The sequence below is a fragment of the Labeo rohita genome, chromosome 14 (assembly GCF_022985175.1).
Source record: "Labeo rohita strain BAU-BD-2019 chromosome 14, IGBB_LRoh.1.0, whole genome shotgun sequence".
Classification (NCBI taxonomy): Eukaryota; Metazoa; Chordata; class Actinopteri; order Cypriniformes; family Cyprinidae; genus Labeo; species Labeo rohita.
The window spans coordinates 1,918,583-1,938,190 of NC_066882.1; the positions used below are offsets into that span (position 1 = coordinate 1,918,583).

The 19,608-nt window shown below is 33.3% G+C and overlaps 1 protein-coding gene across 1 annotated transcript in view; it reads left to right on the forward strand.

The window, feature by feature from the left end:
- The window catches only part of atp10b (ATPase phospholipid transporting 10B), a 46,446-nt gene that overhangs the window by 18,630 nt on the left and 8,208 nt on the right, over window positions 1–19,608 (forward strand). The window contains exons 4-15 of the mRNA XM_051128387.1: window positions 80–186; window positions 2,652–2,783; window positions 3,181–3,308; window positions 5,117–5,369; window positions 5,611–5,825; window positions 9,062–9,211; window positions 11,869–12,400; window positions 13,928–14,034; window positions 14,131–14,257; window positions 15,574–15,758; window positions 18,282–18,579; window positions 18,690–18,766. Coding sequence (XP_050984344.1) covers window positions 80–186; window positions 2,652–2,783; window positions 3,181–3,308; window positions 5,117–5,369; window positions 5,611–5,825; window positions 9,062–9,211; window positions 11,869–12,400; window positions 13,928–14,034; window positions 14,131–14,257; window positions 15,574–15,758; window positions 18,282–18,579; window positions 18,690–18,766 — 2,311 coding nt within the window. The remainder of the gene's footprint in view (window positions 1–79; window positions 187–2,651; window positions 2,784–3,180; window positions 3,309–5,116; window positions 5,370–5,610; window positions 5,826–9,061; window positions 9,212–11,868; window positions 12,401–13,927; window positions 14,035–14,130; window positions 14,258–15,573; window positions 15,759–18,281; window positions 18,580–18,689; window positions 18,767–19,608) is intronic.

Sequence of the window (19,608 nt, forward strand, 5' to 3'; positions counted from 1 at the left end):
ACGGGCCCGTTGCTCACGTGACACGCACTGAGGTAATTAGTCTGGGTGACTAAGGAAGATGCTGTGTTTGATGTCACAGGGAAAGGCCTGATAAGAGGAGAACGGGCTTCGGCATCGATAGTCTTCTGCTGCGCGGCTGCACGGTGCGAAATACTGATGATGCAGCTGGAATAGTGGTGTACGCAGGTACATTTCATCACTGCATGTGCCATCACACATGGGATACACTAAAATACACTACATATACTACATTACATATATACCATTATTTTGCATACAACGTAATTATTGTTTTTCTTAAAGTAATTAATCATTTGTAACATTGTACTCAAGGTACTTTTAAACAATGTACAACTGCATACCTAAATGTATCCCTCAAGGGTGCAAAGTAATACCTTAAAGGGACAGTTCACCCAAAAATTAAAGTTCTGTTATTCAGTCACCTTTAAGTTGTTTCAAACCTGTGTGAGTTTCTTTTTTACGTGGAGCACAAAAGAACGGTAAGAAAAGACGATAGCCATTGACTTCCATAGTACGGAAACAAAATACTATGGGAAGCGATGGCTACCGTCAACTGTTTGGTTGTCAACATTCTTCAAAATATCATCTTTTGTGTTCAAAGGAAGATACAAATTCATACAGGTTTGGGAATCTTTGAGGGTGAGCAAATGATGACAGAATTTTTTGGTGAACTGTCCCTTTAAAAGTACATATTATTACCTAACGTGTACATATTCGTACATATTGTGACCCTGGATGACAAAACCAGTCGTAAGTGTCAATTTTTTATTTTTTTTTAAATTGAGATTTATACATCTTCTGAAAGCTAAATATGCTTTCCATTCATGTATGGTTTGTTAGGATAGGACAATATTTGGCTGAAACCCTGTGAGGATGCTAAAAAAATGTAAATACTGAAAAAACGCCTTTGAAGTTTTTAGCAATGCATATTACTAATCAAAAATCAAGTTTTGATATATTTACAATGGAAAATTTACAAAATGAACATGGAACATGATCTTTACTTAGTATCCTAATGATTTTTGGCATAAATGAAAAATTGAAAATTTTGATATTCAGTTTATTATAGAAAAGCTTCTATTTATTAAAGATCTAAACAGTAATATTGTGAATTATTATTACAATTTAAAATAACAGTTTTCTGTTTGAATATATTTGAAAACATACTTTATTACGGTGATAGATAAATAAATAAACGTAATAAATAATAAAATAATTTAAAATTAAAATCTTTTGAATTTGTGTTCAAATTTTGTTAAAATAAAAATATTGTTGAAAACATAACTTTTTTTTGTTAATATATTCTAGATTATGATGTGAGCACATTTTTTGCTCATTATAACAAATTTTCACATATTAGTAACATTATTGGACTAGCATGGTGGAAAGATCATAAGCAAGTTAAATAAATAAATAAATTAATTAATTAATCAATAATAATAATAATAATAATAATAATAATATATTATTATATAAAATCATATAGTAAGTAAATAAATAAGTAAATAAATAATTTAATTGTTTTTAATTTTCAAACACATTGAAAGTGGCGCTTAATTTACTTTAAGAAACGATGATCAAATAAATAAATAAATAAATATATATATATATATATATATATAATATTTTACATTTATGGAAATATAGGATGATTAGTAACTTTGAGCCAATATTTTGGTACTAAAACTAGCTGGCTCCAACTGAGTGACATCTAGGTTTACAACATTCATTCATTCATCATTTTATTTTATTTTATTTTAATCTTCATGGAACATGATCTTTACTTAATATCCTAATGATTTTTTGCATACAAGAAAAATCAATCATTTTGACTCATACAATATATTTTTGATTATTTCTACAAATATACCTGTGCTTATGACTGGTTTTGTGGTCTAAAAGTGACAGCAAAGACATTTATAATGTTCTGAAAAAAATTCAATAATTCACAAATTCAGTTTCCACTAAAATATTAATATTAAATATTTTCTGAAGGATCAGGTGATATTGGGTACTGGAGTAATGATGCAGAAAATTCAGCTTTGATCACAGCTATAAATTACATTTTACCATATATTCACACAGAAAACAGCTCATTTAAATTGTAATAATATTTCACAATATTTCCTACTGTAGTTTAGTTTAATCAGTTGATCAATGCAGCTTTGGTAAGCAACCCCAAATTCTAATAGTAATTGTTTATTTTTACATTCCCATTCTTGTCTCATCCGCAAACCCTTTTGTTTTTCTAAATCACAGTGTACATTTTCATTCATCATCCCTGATCCTCATTTGTAACGATAAAGCCTAATATACTTTGACTGTAACATCTAATAGTGCCATAAGCCCGCGCTATACCGCTAGACTCGGTTTTTTAAGTCTTTAACATCCCATTTAGACCGGCAGCGGTGCAACAAACTAGAACGCTCTCCCATTATAATCAATGAAGCCGTCCATAAATCGAGCGTGCGACGGCTTAGCCGATTATAGTAGGCGCATTATATCGCAGTTCAAGTTTTCTGTAGGCCACTATTTCTCTCTTGATAAATTATACACGTGACACATCTTATAAATGGCCATTGCTATTTTACAAATGCTCTTGTTTTTACGCCATGATTTATTCATTGCAGGACACGAGACCAAATCCATGTTAAACAACAGCGGGCCCAGGTACAAACGCAGCAAGATCGAGAGGAAGATGAATACGGATGTTCTCTTCTGTGTGGTTCTTCTATTTTTCATGTGTCTCATCGGAGCCCTGGGTACAGTACGGGGAACAACCCCCTTGATATTTTAAGATGCGCTACACAAAGTACATTACTTTAACATACAAGCTGCAAAACGACACTCTGATTCTGTCTGTTCTTCTGAGCCGCATCGGCGTGCGGCTGATCTCCCGGCAGTCTGCAGAGATAAAGAATAAAGTGCTGTTACGACCTCACACAATCCTCGCGCTCTCTTTTCCTTCTGTAAGGCGTGAGCCAAAGAAGGACACTACAGACACCCAGAATAGCTCGCTCACACGCCACTCTCTTATGAAAGCAGTGATTAATCTGGCTCTCTCTTTCTCTGTGGTTCAAGTTCAGTGACGCTTTATTGGAATATCTGTATTGAAATACAGCGCTGTCATTAATGAATGTGAACGTCTCTTTCTCACAGGCCATGCGATCTGGTTGGAAACTTTTACCAGCATGCCCTCATACATCGTCCCTGACAGTGATGGCAATTACACTCCTTCAGTACTAGCGGGATTTTACATGTTCTTCACTATGATCATCTTACTTCAGGTACGCGATCTGTCACTCGCACGGCATTAGTACATGTAAGTGAAAGTAATGGCCAAATTTAGGGTACACTAACATAAATTTATCATAATGTAAAATGTAACTAGATTTAAAACTCATTTCCTCACCCCCTACAGGGATAGTTCACTCAAAAATGAACATTTTGTCATCACTTACTCAAGCTGTTCAACAAAAGAAGATGTTTTTAAGAATGTTTAAGAATGACTTTCGTATTATTATTTTTTCATACTGTGGAAGTCAATGGGTACCAACATATGTTTGGTTACCAACATTTTTCAAAATATCTCAGGTTTGGAACAAGTTGAGGGTGAATAAATGATGATAATATCTTTAAAATGTAAAATGTTGATTTTGGCCAGTCCCACCTCAGAGACCTTAAGCATTTTGACCGCATCAAATGACAAAAATCATAAATTTCATATCATAATTTTGATAGTCAAAATTCAAAATAAATCTAGACAGTACTATTGTGAATTATCATTACAATTTAAAATAACTGTTTTTCATTTGAATATATTTTAAAACATACTTTATTCCTGTGATATTTAAATAAATATATTTAAAAAATAATAAAATAATTTAAAATTAAAATCTTTTGAATTTGTTTTTAATTTATTGTAAAAACATAATATATCTAACTTTTATTTTTTTTTTAGTATTTCTTTAAAATAAAAAACATGGTTTTGCTCATGATAAAAATAATTTACTGTTTTTACAATGTTCTTAAAATGTTCACACCTTAGTAACATTTTTGGACCAGCATAATGGAAAGACCATTAGTAAAGTAAATTAATAATATAATAAGTAAATAAGTATTGTAATAATGTAATATATATTATATAATATTATATGGTAAATAAGTTACTATAAGAAACAATGACCAAATAACTATATTTTTAAATTCATTTATAATTCAATTTAATTAAAATAAAAAATAAATAGAAGTTTTGGTACCAAAACTAGCTGGCTCCAACTAAGTGACATCTAAGTTTACAACATTCACTCATGCATTCTTTATTTTATTTATTTTACATTTATGATTTTAATCTGTAATTAGATTTTCAAGAATAATATTGCATAAATTGCCAACCTTATATGACATAAATCTAAAATAAAATTGCCAGTTTTTAATATTTATATTAAATAATGTATAATATATTAATATTTAGTTTCACCTTCTGAGGTAAAATAATATTCTAATATGTGACACTGGACCACAAAACCATTTATAAGGGTCAATTATACATACAAGCTGAATAAATAAGCTTTCCATTGATGTATGGTTTGTTAGCATAGGACAATATTTGGCCGAGATACAACTATTTGAAAATCTGGAATCTGAGGGTGCAAAAAAAAATCTAAATACTAAGGTAATCGCCTTTAAATTGTCCAAATGAAGTTCTTAGCAATGCATATTACTAATTAAAAAATTAAATTTTAATACAGTTCTGGTAAAAAAAAAATTACAAAATACCTTAATGGAACATGATCTTGTTATCCTAATGATTTTTGGCATAAAAGAAAAAATGATCATTTTGAACCATACAGTGTATTTTTGGCTATTGCTACAAATATACCCTTGCTACTTAAGACTGGTTTTGTGGTCCAAAATCACATATTTAGTTTAACTTTTCCTAAAGGTTAAGCACCTCTTTTCACTGCCTGTTTATTTAAAATAAATAAATAATTTAGCTTTATATTGTACTCCATTCATGGAAAGTGGCCAAAAATTGAGATTGCAAATGTTTATCTCAATCATAACGCTAACATTTCCAGGACTTTCTCTCCAGGTGATGATCCCTGTTTCACTGTACGTGTCCATTGAGCTGGTGAAGATGGGGCAGATCTACTTCATCACTCAGGATGTGGAACTGTACGACGAGGAGCTGGACAGCCGCGTCCAGTGTCGTGCTTTGAACATCACTGAGGACTTGGGACAGATCCAATACGTCTTTTCGGATAAGACGGGGACGCTCACAGAAAACAAGATGGTGTTCAGGCGCTGCACCATCATGGGGACCGAGTACTGTCATGAGGAGAACGGTGAGTTTAGTTCTTTCTTTTCTGATTACTATTATATAAAAGCTTTTAAATATTATGAATTTGTTCCACAATATTTATCTATTTTGTTTAACAGTTTAGTTAAATTTTTTTTAAGTTTTTCAAATTCATTATATACAGATATGTTTTTACTTTCAGTTAAACGTTTTCTTTTCTTTGCTGTAAATTGGTATGTTTAGCTTAAGGAATAATAAGGGTGGCTGTTATTTTTGGCGTTTCTCAGCTGCTCATTTGGCAGTTGTCAGTGGAGCAAATGAAGAGGATGAGGTCACCGTCTACCAACAGACAAAGCTTCCTCCACTCTTCCCTCTGGAAGAATTACAGGACGTCCACACAGGGGACAAAAATCACGCCAACACTCAAGTCTCAGCTGCCAATCGACGCAGATCAAAAGCGGCAGCAGGAGCCCAAAGTGACATGGCCTTCAGCAGTCCTCTGGTGAGATCATAGATCAGAAGATGCTGATATGTGTGTGTTCAAGGTGAAGGTTGGGATTTCAGGATGATTTGTTTTGAAAGAAATGTCTCTTTCAGGCTCATTTGAAATATGTGACTACCTACATTTTTGCAAACTCGCCTAAAAAACACACCTATCCATACAATTCACTGCCGTTTCCAGCTAAAATTAACACTAGTGGCAGTAAAACACCAACAACTTTTATTACTGCTCAAACTTTGATTATGGGGTTGATTATCAGTTAAGAAACACTTATTTTTACACAGTTCCTGGCACAATAGTATATTATGACCTCAAAATGCTTTTTGATTTGTTAGCAAAATTCATTTTGATTTTTGCAGTACATACTTTATCCAATGTATGTATGGCTTTTCTGATTTAGTAAACTTGCTTGGTAGCGCCCCTTGTAGCAGTCCCATAAAAGTCTTGACTTTCGTAGAGGCAAGCTAAAATGGCACGATTGCTTCAGCAAATGTGTTTTTATCTCATGTTTGCTTTCATTCACACTATCGGTTAGGTTAAAGGGTGTGGTTTAGTGTAGATTGTACGTTGTTTTTAAATGTAATAGACCATTAAAGTCACTTAAAGGAGAACTGTCGTGATATGTGCATTAACCAACGTAATAAAATATTTCCACAGTCACTTTTAAAGGGGTAGAATGTATATAACCAAATGCTTGAAGGTAGCCATCGACTTCCGTAGTATGGAATTTTTTTATGAAAATCAATAGCTGCCCTCAGCTCTTTGGTTATTAACATTTTTCAAAATGTGTGCTTTTTGTGCTCAACAGAAGAAACTCATAAAGCTTTGGAAAAAGCTGCCTTTTAGAGAAATTTAACATGTTTTTTAGTGCCAGCCGTGCTACAAGCAACACAATATAATTCTGTAAAAATGTACAGCATAAACAAAGTGCAGCAAAACATACCAAGAACAACGTATTTCAACTTTTGCAGAGTCACGCATCACCAATGATTTTTATTACCAATGAAGCAAAGAATGCATTGTATGTGTCAAAATGATACATTTTTCTTTTTTGCCAAAAATCATTAGGATATTAAATAAAGATCATATTCCATGAAGCTATTTTGTAAATTTCCTACAGTATGTATAACAAAACTTAATTTTTAATTAGTAGTATGCATTGCTAAGAACTTAATTTGCACAACTTTTCTCAATGATTTTCTCAATGTTTTGATTTTTTTGCACACTCAGATTCCAGATTTTTAAATAGTTGTATCTCAGCCAAATATTGTCCTATTCTAACATCAAAGGAAAGACTTATATTAGCTTTCAGATGACGTATAAACCTCAATTTAATAAAATGTAACTTTTTAACTGGTTTTGTGGTCCAGGGTCACAAATATCTTAACATTCTTAAATCTTAATGCATTTACTTCAGAAGCAAAATAACTTCAGATCTTAAAGGCGTAGTTCACCCAAAACTGTAAATTCTGTCATCATTTACATAATGAGGATTTTCTGCTATTTATAATACTTAGTGCAAATAGAGGCAATTATCTGCACCTCACTATTGTAGTACATTATAAAACAGTATGCAATAATAACATATTGAGTGTAAATTATAGTTTTAATTCAAATTATTAAATGGATGCTGCCTTGGGACAACAAGCCCTCCTTACATCTACCATTTTTAACTTTTCAATTATTTCCTTCATTTTTATTGAAAATAAAATGAACATAAAATAAATCCTATATCTGATATGATATAGGATTTGAAAAGGGCAAAAAAATTTTTACCAAAAGGCAGATTTGAACCTGGGTCAATCATGTTGAAACAAATACAACACACACTTTACCATCTGTACCAATGGAGCTGTTGTTTAATGATTGTCTTTTGTAGTGTTGACTAGTCCAAACACACATTGGTGGGCGGAGTTAGTGTAAATAGCCTCTGCCAACAAGACGTGCTATTTACACTTGGTGTAAATAGACACTCCGTTGTTTTCTTACTCCATTAGCAGATATTTCTTCTTTTTTTTTTTTTTTTAAAGGAAAAAACGAACCAAATTTTGACACATTCTTAGAAAACAAGACTTAATATCTTGATTTTTAGAATGTTTAGTTATGTGACCTTGGACCACAAAACTAGTCATAAGTAGCACCGGTATATTTGTAGCAACAGCCAAAAATACATTGTATGGGTCAAATTGATCGATTTTTCTTTTATTCCAAAAATCATTAATATTTTAAATAAAGATCATATTCCATGATATTTAGTAAATTTCCTACAGTAAATATATTAAAATCTTTTTTTATATTGTTAATATGCATTGCTAAGAACTTCTTTTGGACAACTTTAAAGGCAATTTTCTCAATATTCAGATTTAGGTTTTTTTTTTGTCTGCAGTAATAATAATACTCTAACCCTAACTGATACTTCATTTTCAACTTTTCAATTATTTCCCTCATTTTTATTGAAAATAAAAGCCTTTCCGATTTGATATGAGATTTGAAAAGGGAGAAAAAAAGTTTGCCAAAAGGTGGATTCAAACCCGGGTCAATCATAGCGAGAAGAGTTCAACATGATCGTTTAATGATCATCTTTTGTAGCGTTGACTAGTCCAATCACATGTTGGTGGGCGGAGTTAGTGCAAATAGCCTCTGCCAACAAGACGTGCTATTTGCACTTGGTGTAAATAGACACTCTGCTTTTTTTCTTACCCCATTAGCTGATATTTCTTGAATTTTGAATTTTGACACATTGTTAGAAAACAAGACTTGTTTTTGCAGTCTAATGGCAGTACAATGGATAAAAGAGAAGCTCATGTTGCATTTTTGCCTCCCTTTCAGATGTCACAACCAATAAAATAATCAATTATTGTGAATGACAGCATATTGAATGATGTGAATAAAGCTGAAATGTGTCATATCTGACGCCTCGCCCCTGACCCATCTTCCTTCCATTCTCCTGCACGCTCACGGTCTGCCCCGCAGATGGCCGAGCAGTTTGGTGTCAGTTATGAGCACAGCGACGCTGGCTCCGATCCGCTGTGTTTCGATCTGTTGACATATGGGGCCGCTGGGGTGCATTAAACATGGGCTACTGATACTGTACAGATCGTCTCGCCTCCCGCCGCCTCTTCCCATGACGCCGCGCCTTTCGTTGTCGTACGATGTCGAGTAATTTTCCACCTATGGAAACATACCGCATGGTCTCGTTGTGCATGATGTAATCACAGCCGTATTTCCTCAAACAGGAAACCGTGGTGGTTCCAGACTGGAAGCTGATGCTGGAGGTGGACCATCAGATGGCGAGCATCCAGACCGGGCCCTACCTGGACTTCTTTCTGGCTTTGGCCATCTGCAACACAGTGGTGGTTTCCTCAGCGACGGCCCAAAGACAGAGGGTGAGAGCGAACGCCGCCGCTGACCTTGCTGGAGCCCGAGAGGGTCGGGGACTCTGACTCACAGCACAAAAACCGCCCTCGTGTCAAAACAATAACAATAATAGCCCGCCATGTAAATTATGCCTCTTGCACACTGAGTACCTGTGGCCGCGGTCTCGTTGCCCCGAGATATTTTATTACTGCCCCTGCATGACTAATTCTTCTTTGGCTAGTGCTTCGCAGCCCGGTGGTGTGTTTTATAATTACTACATTTTAATTCTCCAGCAAGCACTTACTCTGTGCAGGCAATTAGATTTTTCATCAGCCGGGCGGACGGCGTCCCCCACGTCCGCCCCGCACGCGTCCGTAATGAGTTGAGTCTGAGAGAGAAGTTTAGTGTAGCTGAGTATCCTTCACTTCTGGTCAGCGCTAATTTCCCAAATTGCACTCGAGGACCCCGAGCGAAGCACTTTGTCCAGGGTAGAAATTATATTTGGCCTCAGACCTGTAGCACTGAGACGTTCAAAGACATCGGGTCAACATTAATTAAGTTGATTACCAATGGAGCATGATTGTATCACCCTGGGTCCATCACTACTTAAGAAGCAGACACAATGTATGCGGATCCACAGTACCTGAAGAACTCGATTATTAGTGTATTTTAGAGCGTTATGCAGGAACATGGGCTCCGTTTCAATATTTGCAATATTTCAGGTTGATTATGATTAAACGAACACACAGTTACACAGAAAATCTGATTTAACAGATTCATTTCAGATTTGGGGTATTATTTAATTAAAATATTAGATGCAACTTATACCATTATCTCTACAGAAAGTCAACTATTTGTGATATTACAAATAACAAATGCACTACCAGTCAAAAGTTTTTGAACAGTAAGATTTTTAATGTTTTTAGAGAAGTCTCTTCTGCTCACCGAGCCTGCATTTATTTGATTCAATATACAGCAAAAACAGTAAAATTTTGAAATATTTTTACAATTTAAAATAACTGCTTTCTATTTGAATATATTTTAAAATGTAATTTATTCCTTTGATCAAAGCAGAATTTTCAGCATCATTACACCAGTCTTCAGTGTCACATAATCGTTCAGAAATCGTTCTAATATGCTGATATGCTGCTCAAAAAAATATTATTATTATCAATATTTAACACAGGTGAGTACATTTTTTCAGGATTCTTTGACGAATAGAAAGATCCAAAGATCAGCATTTATCTAAAATAAAACTGTACTATTGTACTATTTTTATTTTATTTTATTTTATTTTATTTTGTTTTGTTTTGTTTTATTTTATTTTAGGGAAAGAAATTATAGAAATTACTACTTTTATGTGGCAAGGATGCTTTAAATTGATCTAAAGTGATGATAAAGACATTTATAATGTTACAAATAATTTCCATTTCAGATAAATGGTGTTCTTCTGAACTTTCTATTCATCAAAGAAACCTGAAAAAATTCTACTCAGCTGTTTTCAACATAATAATAATAATAATAAATGTTTTTTGAGCAGCAAATCAGTTTATTAGAATGATTTCTGAAGGATCATATGACACTGAAGACTGGAATAATGATGCTGAAAATGCAGCTGCGCATTACAGAAATAAATTACATTTTAAAATATATTCAGAAAGAACACAGTTATTTTAAATAGTAAAACTTTTTTAAAATGTTACTGTTTTGCTGTACTTTAGATCAAATAAATGCAGGCTTGGTGAGCAGAAGAGACTTCTTTAAAAACATAAAAAATCTTACTGTTAAAAAACTTTTGACTTTTTGGTAGTGTGTAAGTGTTCAAAAGTTTGGGGTCAGTAAGATTTTTGCTTGCCGAGGCTATGTGAATTTGTTTAAAAATACAGTAAAATCAGTAACTTTTGTATTTTAATAAATGTAATTCAATTTTTAGAATTGTTAGTGTTAGTGTGCATGATCCTTCAGAAATCATTCTAATAAGCTGCTCAGCAAACATTTATTCTTCTCAATTATCCATTTTTATCATGATACATTTTTTTTAAGTATAAATGATGAATAATAAGTTCAAAAGAGCAGCATTTATTTGTAAGAATGCTTTTTTTAAAAAATTATTTTAAATATCTTTGCTGTAAATTTTTATCAGTTTGATTCATCATTGCTGAATAAAAGTACTGATTTATAAAAAAAAAAAAAAAAAACAATTGTATTGATCCCAGACATTTGAAATTGCATGTGACTTTCACATGCAGTTTGCATATGCAATATTTAGAAAACTTAGGCTGTTTTCCAAATGCATTCATACTATGCATACTATTTCTGTAGCATACTGAGCACAAAATGGATTTTTTGCTCAGAATACCTAGTGTATTTGTCAAAAAGTGTAGTTCATGACAGATCTCAGTGCGCTGGATACAGTATCCCACAATGCAATGCACTTGTGAATTAATATTTTTACCTTTGCTCTTGACTCATCATTTGAACAGCCTGCCAAAGACATAGCTATGTTTATTTTGCACGTTAAGTGAACTTTACAAGCTAAATTGGTATGCAACTTGGCATGCAATATGCCCTTTTTGAAAAGAAAAAAAAAGAAACTGAGATAATGCAGTAGTACTGGTGTAATAAAGCAGTATTCTAGTATCTTCTACAGCATCTGTCAAGCAAATAAACGTATGTGTTTTTCCAGGTCAAAGGACGGCGTAGCTCCTCATACTCAGGAGGTTCATTTCATAACATGCGGCAGTGGTTCAAAAAGGTTTCTCTGGGAAAAGTTTTCCGCTCTATGAAGTTCTTCAGGAGAGGCGGGGAGACGCTCGCAGATCCTTTCTCCATCGATGACGAAGAGCCCGCTGTGTTTCACAACTCCGACGTTTCAGACGTCACAGGCCAGAAGGTCATTTCGAGTGAACGCAAGGTTAAAAGCAGTCTGTCGGGGTCAGAGGAGGTGTGTTACGAGGCCCACAGCCCAGATGAGGCCGCTCTGATACACGCAGCAAAGGCTTATGGGTTCACCATGGTGGAGCGCACTCCTCATTATGTGACTGTCAAGCTGCCCAATGACGCGCTGTTGAAGTTTGAAGTGCTGGACATCCTGACCTTCGACTCCACGAGGAGGAGGATGTCCATCATTGTGCGACATCCACACAGCAAAGAAATCATCATGTACACCAAAGGAGCTGATTCAGCCATCATGGAGAGGCTGGGGAATGTTTTTTCAGGTGAGCATGAATGTCAACCAGCCAACAGTTTATTTGATCAAAAATGCTGTAAAAATCTAAAATATTATTATAATTTTAAATAGCTGTTTTCTGTGTAAATATCTGTCAAAATGTAATTTATTCCTGTGATCAAAACTACATTTTTAACATCATTACTCCGGTCTTCAGTGTCACATGATCCTTCAGAAATCATTCAATATGCTGATTTGCTGCTCAAGAAACATTTCAGATTATTATCCATGTTGAAAACAGTAGTACTGCTTCATATTTTTGAGGAAACCATGAAACATTTTATTTTTTCAGGATTTTTTGTTGAATAGAACAGCGTTTATTTGAAATAGAAATCTTTTGTATAAATGTCTTTAATTTTTTTTAGCAATTAAATGTGTCCTAGTTGAATTAAAGTATACATTTCTTTAAAAAAAGTTACATTGATATATAATGTATTTTTTTTGTCCAAAGCAATTTTAATATGGGCACAAATAATTAAATATAAATAAGCTAATAAATGAGCAATATTAGCTTTTACTTATTTATTTTAAAAACATGTTTTACCCTTTCTGTTAAATATAGCTTATAGGAAATGATTTTGAAGTTTAAAAAAAAAAATTAATTAATCATTTTCTTGTTTTATTTAAACAAAAGTTTTTATTTTTATTTTAATGCAACAAAAATGGAGATAGTAAAAAAATATATTTAAAAAATAATATATATTATTATTATTTATTTATTTATTTATTTTTGTCTAAAGCAATTACAATATGGGCACAAATAATTAAACATAAATAAGCTAATAAATGAGCAATATTAGCAGTTTTTACTTATTTAAAAAACATGTTTTACCCTTTCTGTTAAATGTAGCTTTTGAAGTTTCTAAAAAAATTCTTTATTTAAAAAAATAAAAATTAAAATAACTAAATAACTAATATATATATATATATATATATATATATATATATATATATATATATATGTATATGTATATATGTATATGTATATATGTATGTATGTATATATGTATGTATGCATGTAGTTTTTTTTACTATCTCCATTTTTGTTCCATTTTTTGTTGTTGAAATTTATTTATTTATTTTTTTGTCTGAAGCAGTTTTAATATGGGCACTGATAATTAAACAAATAAGCTAATGAATGAGCAATATTAGCCATTTTTACTTATTTATATTTCGTTGTTTTATTTAAACAATTTAAAGATTTTTTTTTTTTTTCATTTTGTTTTAATGGAATGAAAATTGAGATTATAAAAATTGACTTGTGTTATTCAAACACTGCTTTTCTTTTTTAATGGAACAAAAATAGAGAAAGTGGAAAAAAAAAAAAGATGCTGACTGTAAATGGCAATCTTCAAATTCCACATATAAATATAATAAAAAGCATAATGGTCCAAATGATTTGTGCACTTTATTTAAAATCTTCTGAAATCATATTGTAACTCAAAGTTTCCAGCGGTCAAACGAAATGTAATTGAAATACAGTCAATTTAATGTAAGTGTTGTTTGTTTTTCACAGATATGACACGAGTGGATAGTGAGGCGAAGCAACTTGCTGTAAAAACTCAAAAAGACCTTGACATGTACGCCAGGAATGGATTACGGACGCTGTGCTTTGCCAAGAAGGTAGTAGCTTTCTAGAAAATGTTGTAGTTAGACTAAACGTGTTCGAAAGCAGTTGTACAGTTGTGCTGATGGAAAGCTCTGTGTTTTTCTCTGAAGGTTATCAGTGAGCAGGAGTTTGGGGCCTGGTATGCTGTCAGACAGGAGGCGCTGTCAGATATGGATGAGAAAGAAGAGCGTCTGATGGAATCTGCAAACTTCATCGAGAACAACTTCACTCTGCTGGGTACAGTCTGTGTTTCCTTCATGTACTGTAGAACTGATGATTGTCATCCTAAACTCTTAAAAATAAAGACTTCAAAATGGGGGATTTTATTAGAAAGGCAACAGAAGAACTATTTAGGGTTTCACAGAATACCTTTCAGTGAGCAGTTCGTACAAGAAACAACTTTCTTTTCCACTGTAAAAAAGCTATAGAAGCTCATTTCTGCCATGGAATAAAAAGTGATTGTGACTTTTTATGCCACAGTACTAACTTTTTTCATGCAATTTTGAGTTTATATCTCACAATTCTGACTTTTTCCCCTATGAATTCTGAACTTACATCTTGCAGTTCTGTTTTTTTTCTGCCATGTAATAAAAATCAAGGTGATTTGCAACTTTTTATCTCAAAATTCTGAGTTTATATATTGCAGTTCTGTTTCAACACATTTTTTTCCACAGTTCACTTTTTTTCCACAATTGTGAGTATATGTCTCACATTTTTATATTGACACTTTTTCTCCCTAAATTTTCTTTCCCTCTGAGTTTTTTCTCACAATTTTTTTTAATGCTGAGTTTACATTTGCCAATTCTGTTTTATTGTTTCTGCCACATTTAAAAAAAAAAAAAAAAAAAAAAAAAAAAAAAGGTTTTTTTTTTTTCTTTCAAATGCAAGTTTAAATCTCTATTTTCTGACTTTTTTTCCCCTAGAATTCAGAATTTACACCTTGCAGTTTTGACTTTTTTCTCTGAATTCTGAGTTTACATATTGCAATTGTTTTTTGTTTTGTTTTGGTTTTCCCTGCTTAGAATTAAGAAAAGTATCTGATTTACATCTTGCAGTTCCGTTTTATCATTTCTATGGTATAAAAATCTGACAGTTATGACAGTTGTTTCTCAAAATTGTGAGTTTATATCTCTCATTTCTGACTTTTCCCCCCATAGTATTCAGAGTTTACATCTTTCAGTTCAGACTTTTTTCCCCAAAATGTTTCCCAAAGTTTGTATCTCAGTACTTTTTTCGGAGTTGCAAGTTTATATCTCACAATTCTGAGTTTATAAAATGTAATTCTGATTTCATTTTCAGAATTGCAATGTAAAAAGTCAGAATTGTTGGTAAATAGGCAAAATTATCTTTTTGTTTATCCCATGGCTGAAACCAGATAACATAAGAACCTTCTGTACAGTGGAAATGTTCAATTAATGTGAAATGTTCTTCATGCAAGCATAAGCACCATTAAAAAAACCCTTCATTTGTAAGAGTGTAATCCTCCAGATAATATTCAAAGTCACAGTTTTGTGACATGAAATGTAATCTGACCTTCTGGAGTTTTCCCACAGGGGCCACCGGCATTGAGGACCGTCTCCAAGAAAACGTCCCAGAAACCATCCAGGCTCTGAGACGGGCTGGCATGCAGGTGTGGGTGCTGACAGGGGACAAACCCGAGACGGCCATCAACATCGCGTACTCCTGCAAGCTGCTCGAGCATGAAGACCTGGTGTTCACCTTCAGCACCAACAGGAAGGTACTTCACTGTGCTAGTTAGTGACAGTGTGACAACTAACTAAAGATTCTGTAAACGAGCAGAGCAGGCACTGGTTAGACCTGTGTTTGTCAACCAGTTTCATAAGAAAAATTAGGTTTGTGAACAACATCGCATTAGTGCGATGCATTTTAGTGCCAAATGAAAAAGAGAAAAAATAAATCTAAAATTATGAGTCTTATATTTTGAGATTAAAGTCAAAATTATGAGAATAAAGTTGTAGCAGTAAGACAGCATTATAACTTAAGTTAACAGAGTTGGAGCCAACTTCAACCTTCAGAACACTTTTGATGTATCGCTACGATTTTATTCTCAAAATGTTACAATTTTAATCTCATTTTGCTACGATTTTATTCTCATAATTTTGACTTTATTCTCAAAATATTACAACCTTTTAATCTCATTTTGCTATGATTTTATTCTCAAAATATTACAACCTTTTGATCTCATTTTGCTATGACTTTATTCTTTACGACTTTAATCTTGTATTGCAATGACTTTATTCTCAAAATATTATGACTTAAATCTCATTTTGCTATGATTTTATTCTCATAATTTTGGCTTTATTCTTAAAATATTATGAATTTAATCTCGTTTTGCTACAATATTCTCAAAATATTACGACTTAAATCTCATATAGCTATGACTTTTTTCTCTAAATATTACGACTTTAATCTTGTACTGCAATGACTTTATTCTCAAAATATTACGACTATAATCTCATTTTGCTACGATTTTATTCTCAAAATATGACTTTAATCTCGTATTGCTACAACTTTATTCTCATAATTTTGACTTTATTGTCAAAATATTATGACTTTAGTCTCATAATCTTAGATTTTTTTTTATGTGGTACTAAAACAGTGTTGTACATTAGCGTTCTTAAACCAGGTCTTTCCAGCAGGATCAGATATCTCAGTAAGTGCACGCTGAGTGTTAGTCACGTTTTGCACATGTTGTTTGGGATTTAAAACACTGAACCTGCACAAAGAGGAGAAGGGTTAATTGGTTTATCTGGGACAACAAAGGCTTCAATGTTACACAGTTTAATGCCCTCAAGAGTGAAGTTCTCCATAGCGTGTTCGAACACATAAACACGCTCGCAACAATTTGTCAGATATGCTGTTTTTCATTTCATGTCTGCCTGAGTCTGTGTTTAAGAGCGCTGAGAAAAAGTGCATTCACCGTTCTGAATGGCTCATATTGCTGCTCTGTAATCCTATTTTCACACTTCTGAGGAGGGCAGCAAACCGCTCTAGTTTCATTTCAACATTAAATCTCCTCCCGAAGACTTCCACATATTGTTTTACACGTTTTATGAAATGCCTCATCTTGTGCATCTAAAACCCTCGCTTTCTGTTGTCCTAGTTTTTCATGAGGTATAAGATCGTTTATCATCATCTTATATCTTCGTTTATTCCCTAAATAGAAATCTGTGTGGAAATGAGACAATCATAAGCCATTTATGTAACATAGTGAAATGGGCAACAACTGAAATTTCATTTAGACGTAACCCAGATATATTCTCAAACCAGTCATGGTAAAACACACAGCAGGGCCAGAATGTAAAGTATGTGGATGTGGCTTCGACACACGACATCTCGGCTCATGAACATTAATTTGATCATGATGTCATTGCACGATAACGTGCATTCACGTAAACTTGTGTTAGATAAGATCTGGAATGCTTGGTGTGACGTCATGCTACGTTGATGTTGATGTTCAATGCGAACTAAAAGCGTGACGGGAGATAACTTACTGACATCACAGCTTAGACGGAAAGAACAACTGTGATGTTTTGATCTTGTTTACAATGTTAGTCTTTTATCTCTAATATCATTTAGGCTAAAAATGCACAGAAAAAGAATAAATTAAATGGTAGGTACCCTCCCATTCTAAAGTTTGGAGCTAAAACGATTTTTTAAAAGAAAGAATTTATACTTTTATTCAGCAAGGATGCATTAAATTGAGCAAAAGTGACAGCAGATGCATTTATAATGTTATGAAAGATTTCTATTTCAAATAAACGTCCTTCTTCTGAGCTTTCTATTCATCTGTGAATCCTGAAAAATAAATGGTTTCCACAGAAATATTGGGCAGCACAAGTGTTTTCAACATTGATAACAATCAGAAATGTTTCTTGAGCAGCAAATCAGCACATTAGAATGATTTCTGAAGGATCATATGACACTTGATGATGCTGAAAATTCAGCTTTACATCACAGAAATAAATTTTATTTTACAATATATTTAAATAGAAAATAGCTGTTTTAAATCATAATAATATTTCACTATTTTTACTATATTTTTGATCAAATAAATGCAGTCGTGGTAAGCATAAAACATCAAAAAATCTTACCACCCCCAATCTTTTGAATGGTGGTTTATACTAAACTTATTTACATTCAGTATCATGTAAAAGCAAATGCATGCAACAAAAATGTGAATGTGACACTTTACAGTTTTGTAAGATAAAATACTAACATAGTCTCTGTTATATTGCAGTCCGTGTGTAAAATGAGGTTGGAAGAGACACTAGGAGAGGTGCGACGAAGCACGCTGTCACCAGGAGGGTTCAGGGGTTACAACTCGACGTTTACTGGCCCGCTGATGGATCCCAGTATCGGCCTGGTGATAGACGGGGCGACTCTGAGCATGGCTATGTCGGATGATCTGGTGGACCAGTTTGTGGAGCTTTGCAAATACTGCCGTGCGGTGCTTTGCTGTAGAGTGACGCCGTTGCAGAAGAGCGCTGTGGTTAAAATCATACAGCAGAAACTGAGGGTCATGACCCTCGCTGTAGGTAATGAAACCTTTGATTTGAGGCGAAGGGCTTGCTGAAATCACTTTTGTGCTGGTTCGTGAAGTACATTGGTTTTCTGTTGCGATACAATGTGATTTGTGTCGATGCAGGTGACGGCGCCAATGATGTGAACATGATTCAAGCTGCAGATGTTGGCATTGGAGTTTCTGGGCAGGAGGGGATGCAGGTTTGTTTTTCTGTTTTTTACAACCCACTCTCAGATGAAGTTAAGACACTGCAGTTATGTATAAATCAATGAAACCTTAATTTTTAAAGAGGTTTTTCTGATCGACTGGGTTGGGTGTGTTTTAAGTCGGCATAAAAAGAAAACCATGAGCATTTTCCTTCCCTATTGTGACCTGTATCTAAATGAAGTGGCTTCTCGATTAAGAAAAAATGTGGGGCGGAGCTTGATTTTGTCCAATCAGGAATTGGAGGGCGGAGTACATTATCTGTTTTAAATGAAAAATTTCCAAGGCATGTTTTTTTAAAAATATATAATTATGTGCACAAATAAATAATTTATTATAAACATTCACAACAATAATTTAAATAAACCTTGTTAAAAAAGGTTACACTTTATATTAGTAGTCTGCTTCAGACATTCTACTGATTAGGCTATACGTAAATTTGCAGGTACAATGCTGCTTAGATTACTTAGAAATTGTGGTCCGTTACTGATTACAGATTTTGATGATCATAAACTGTAGTTAGTAATATAATCTAGGTTACTCATTTTAGGTAATGCATTCAGACTACTTTTTATCTAACTTATTTAAAACTCATTAAACATTAAACATGCACTGTAAAAAAAAAAAGTAAAATTTCCAGTAAAAACCGGCAGCTGTGGTTGCCAGAATTTTACAGCAAAAAAATACGGTAGCAATGTTTTAGGATTTACGGTTTTAAATTAAATTTACATTAAAATATCGTAATTGTTTTAACTAATATAATGTTTATATACCAACCTAATGAAGCACTGAAATCTGTTTTGTACCTTTGTAACCACCAAAAGCAGGGGGCGATGAG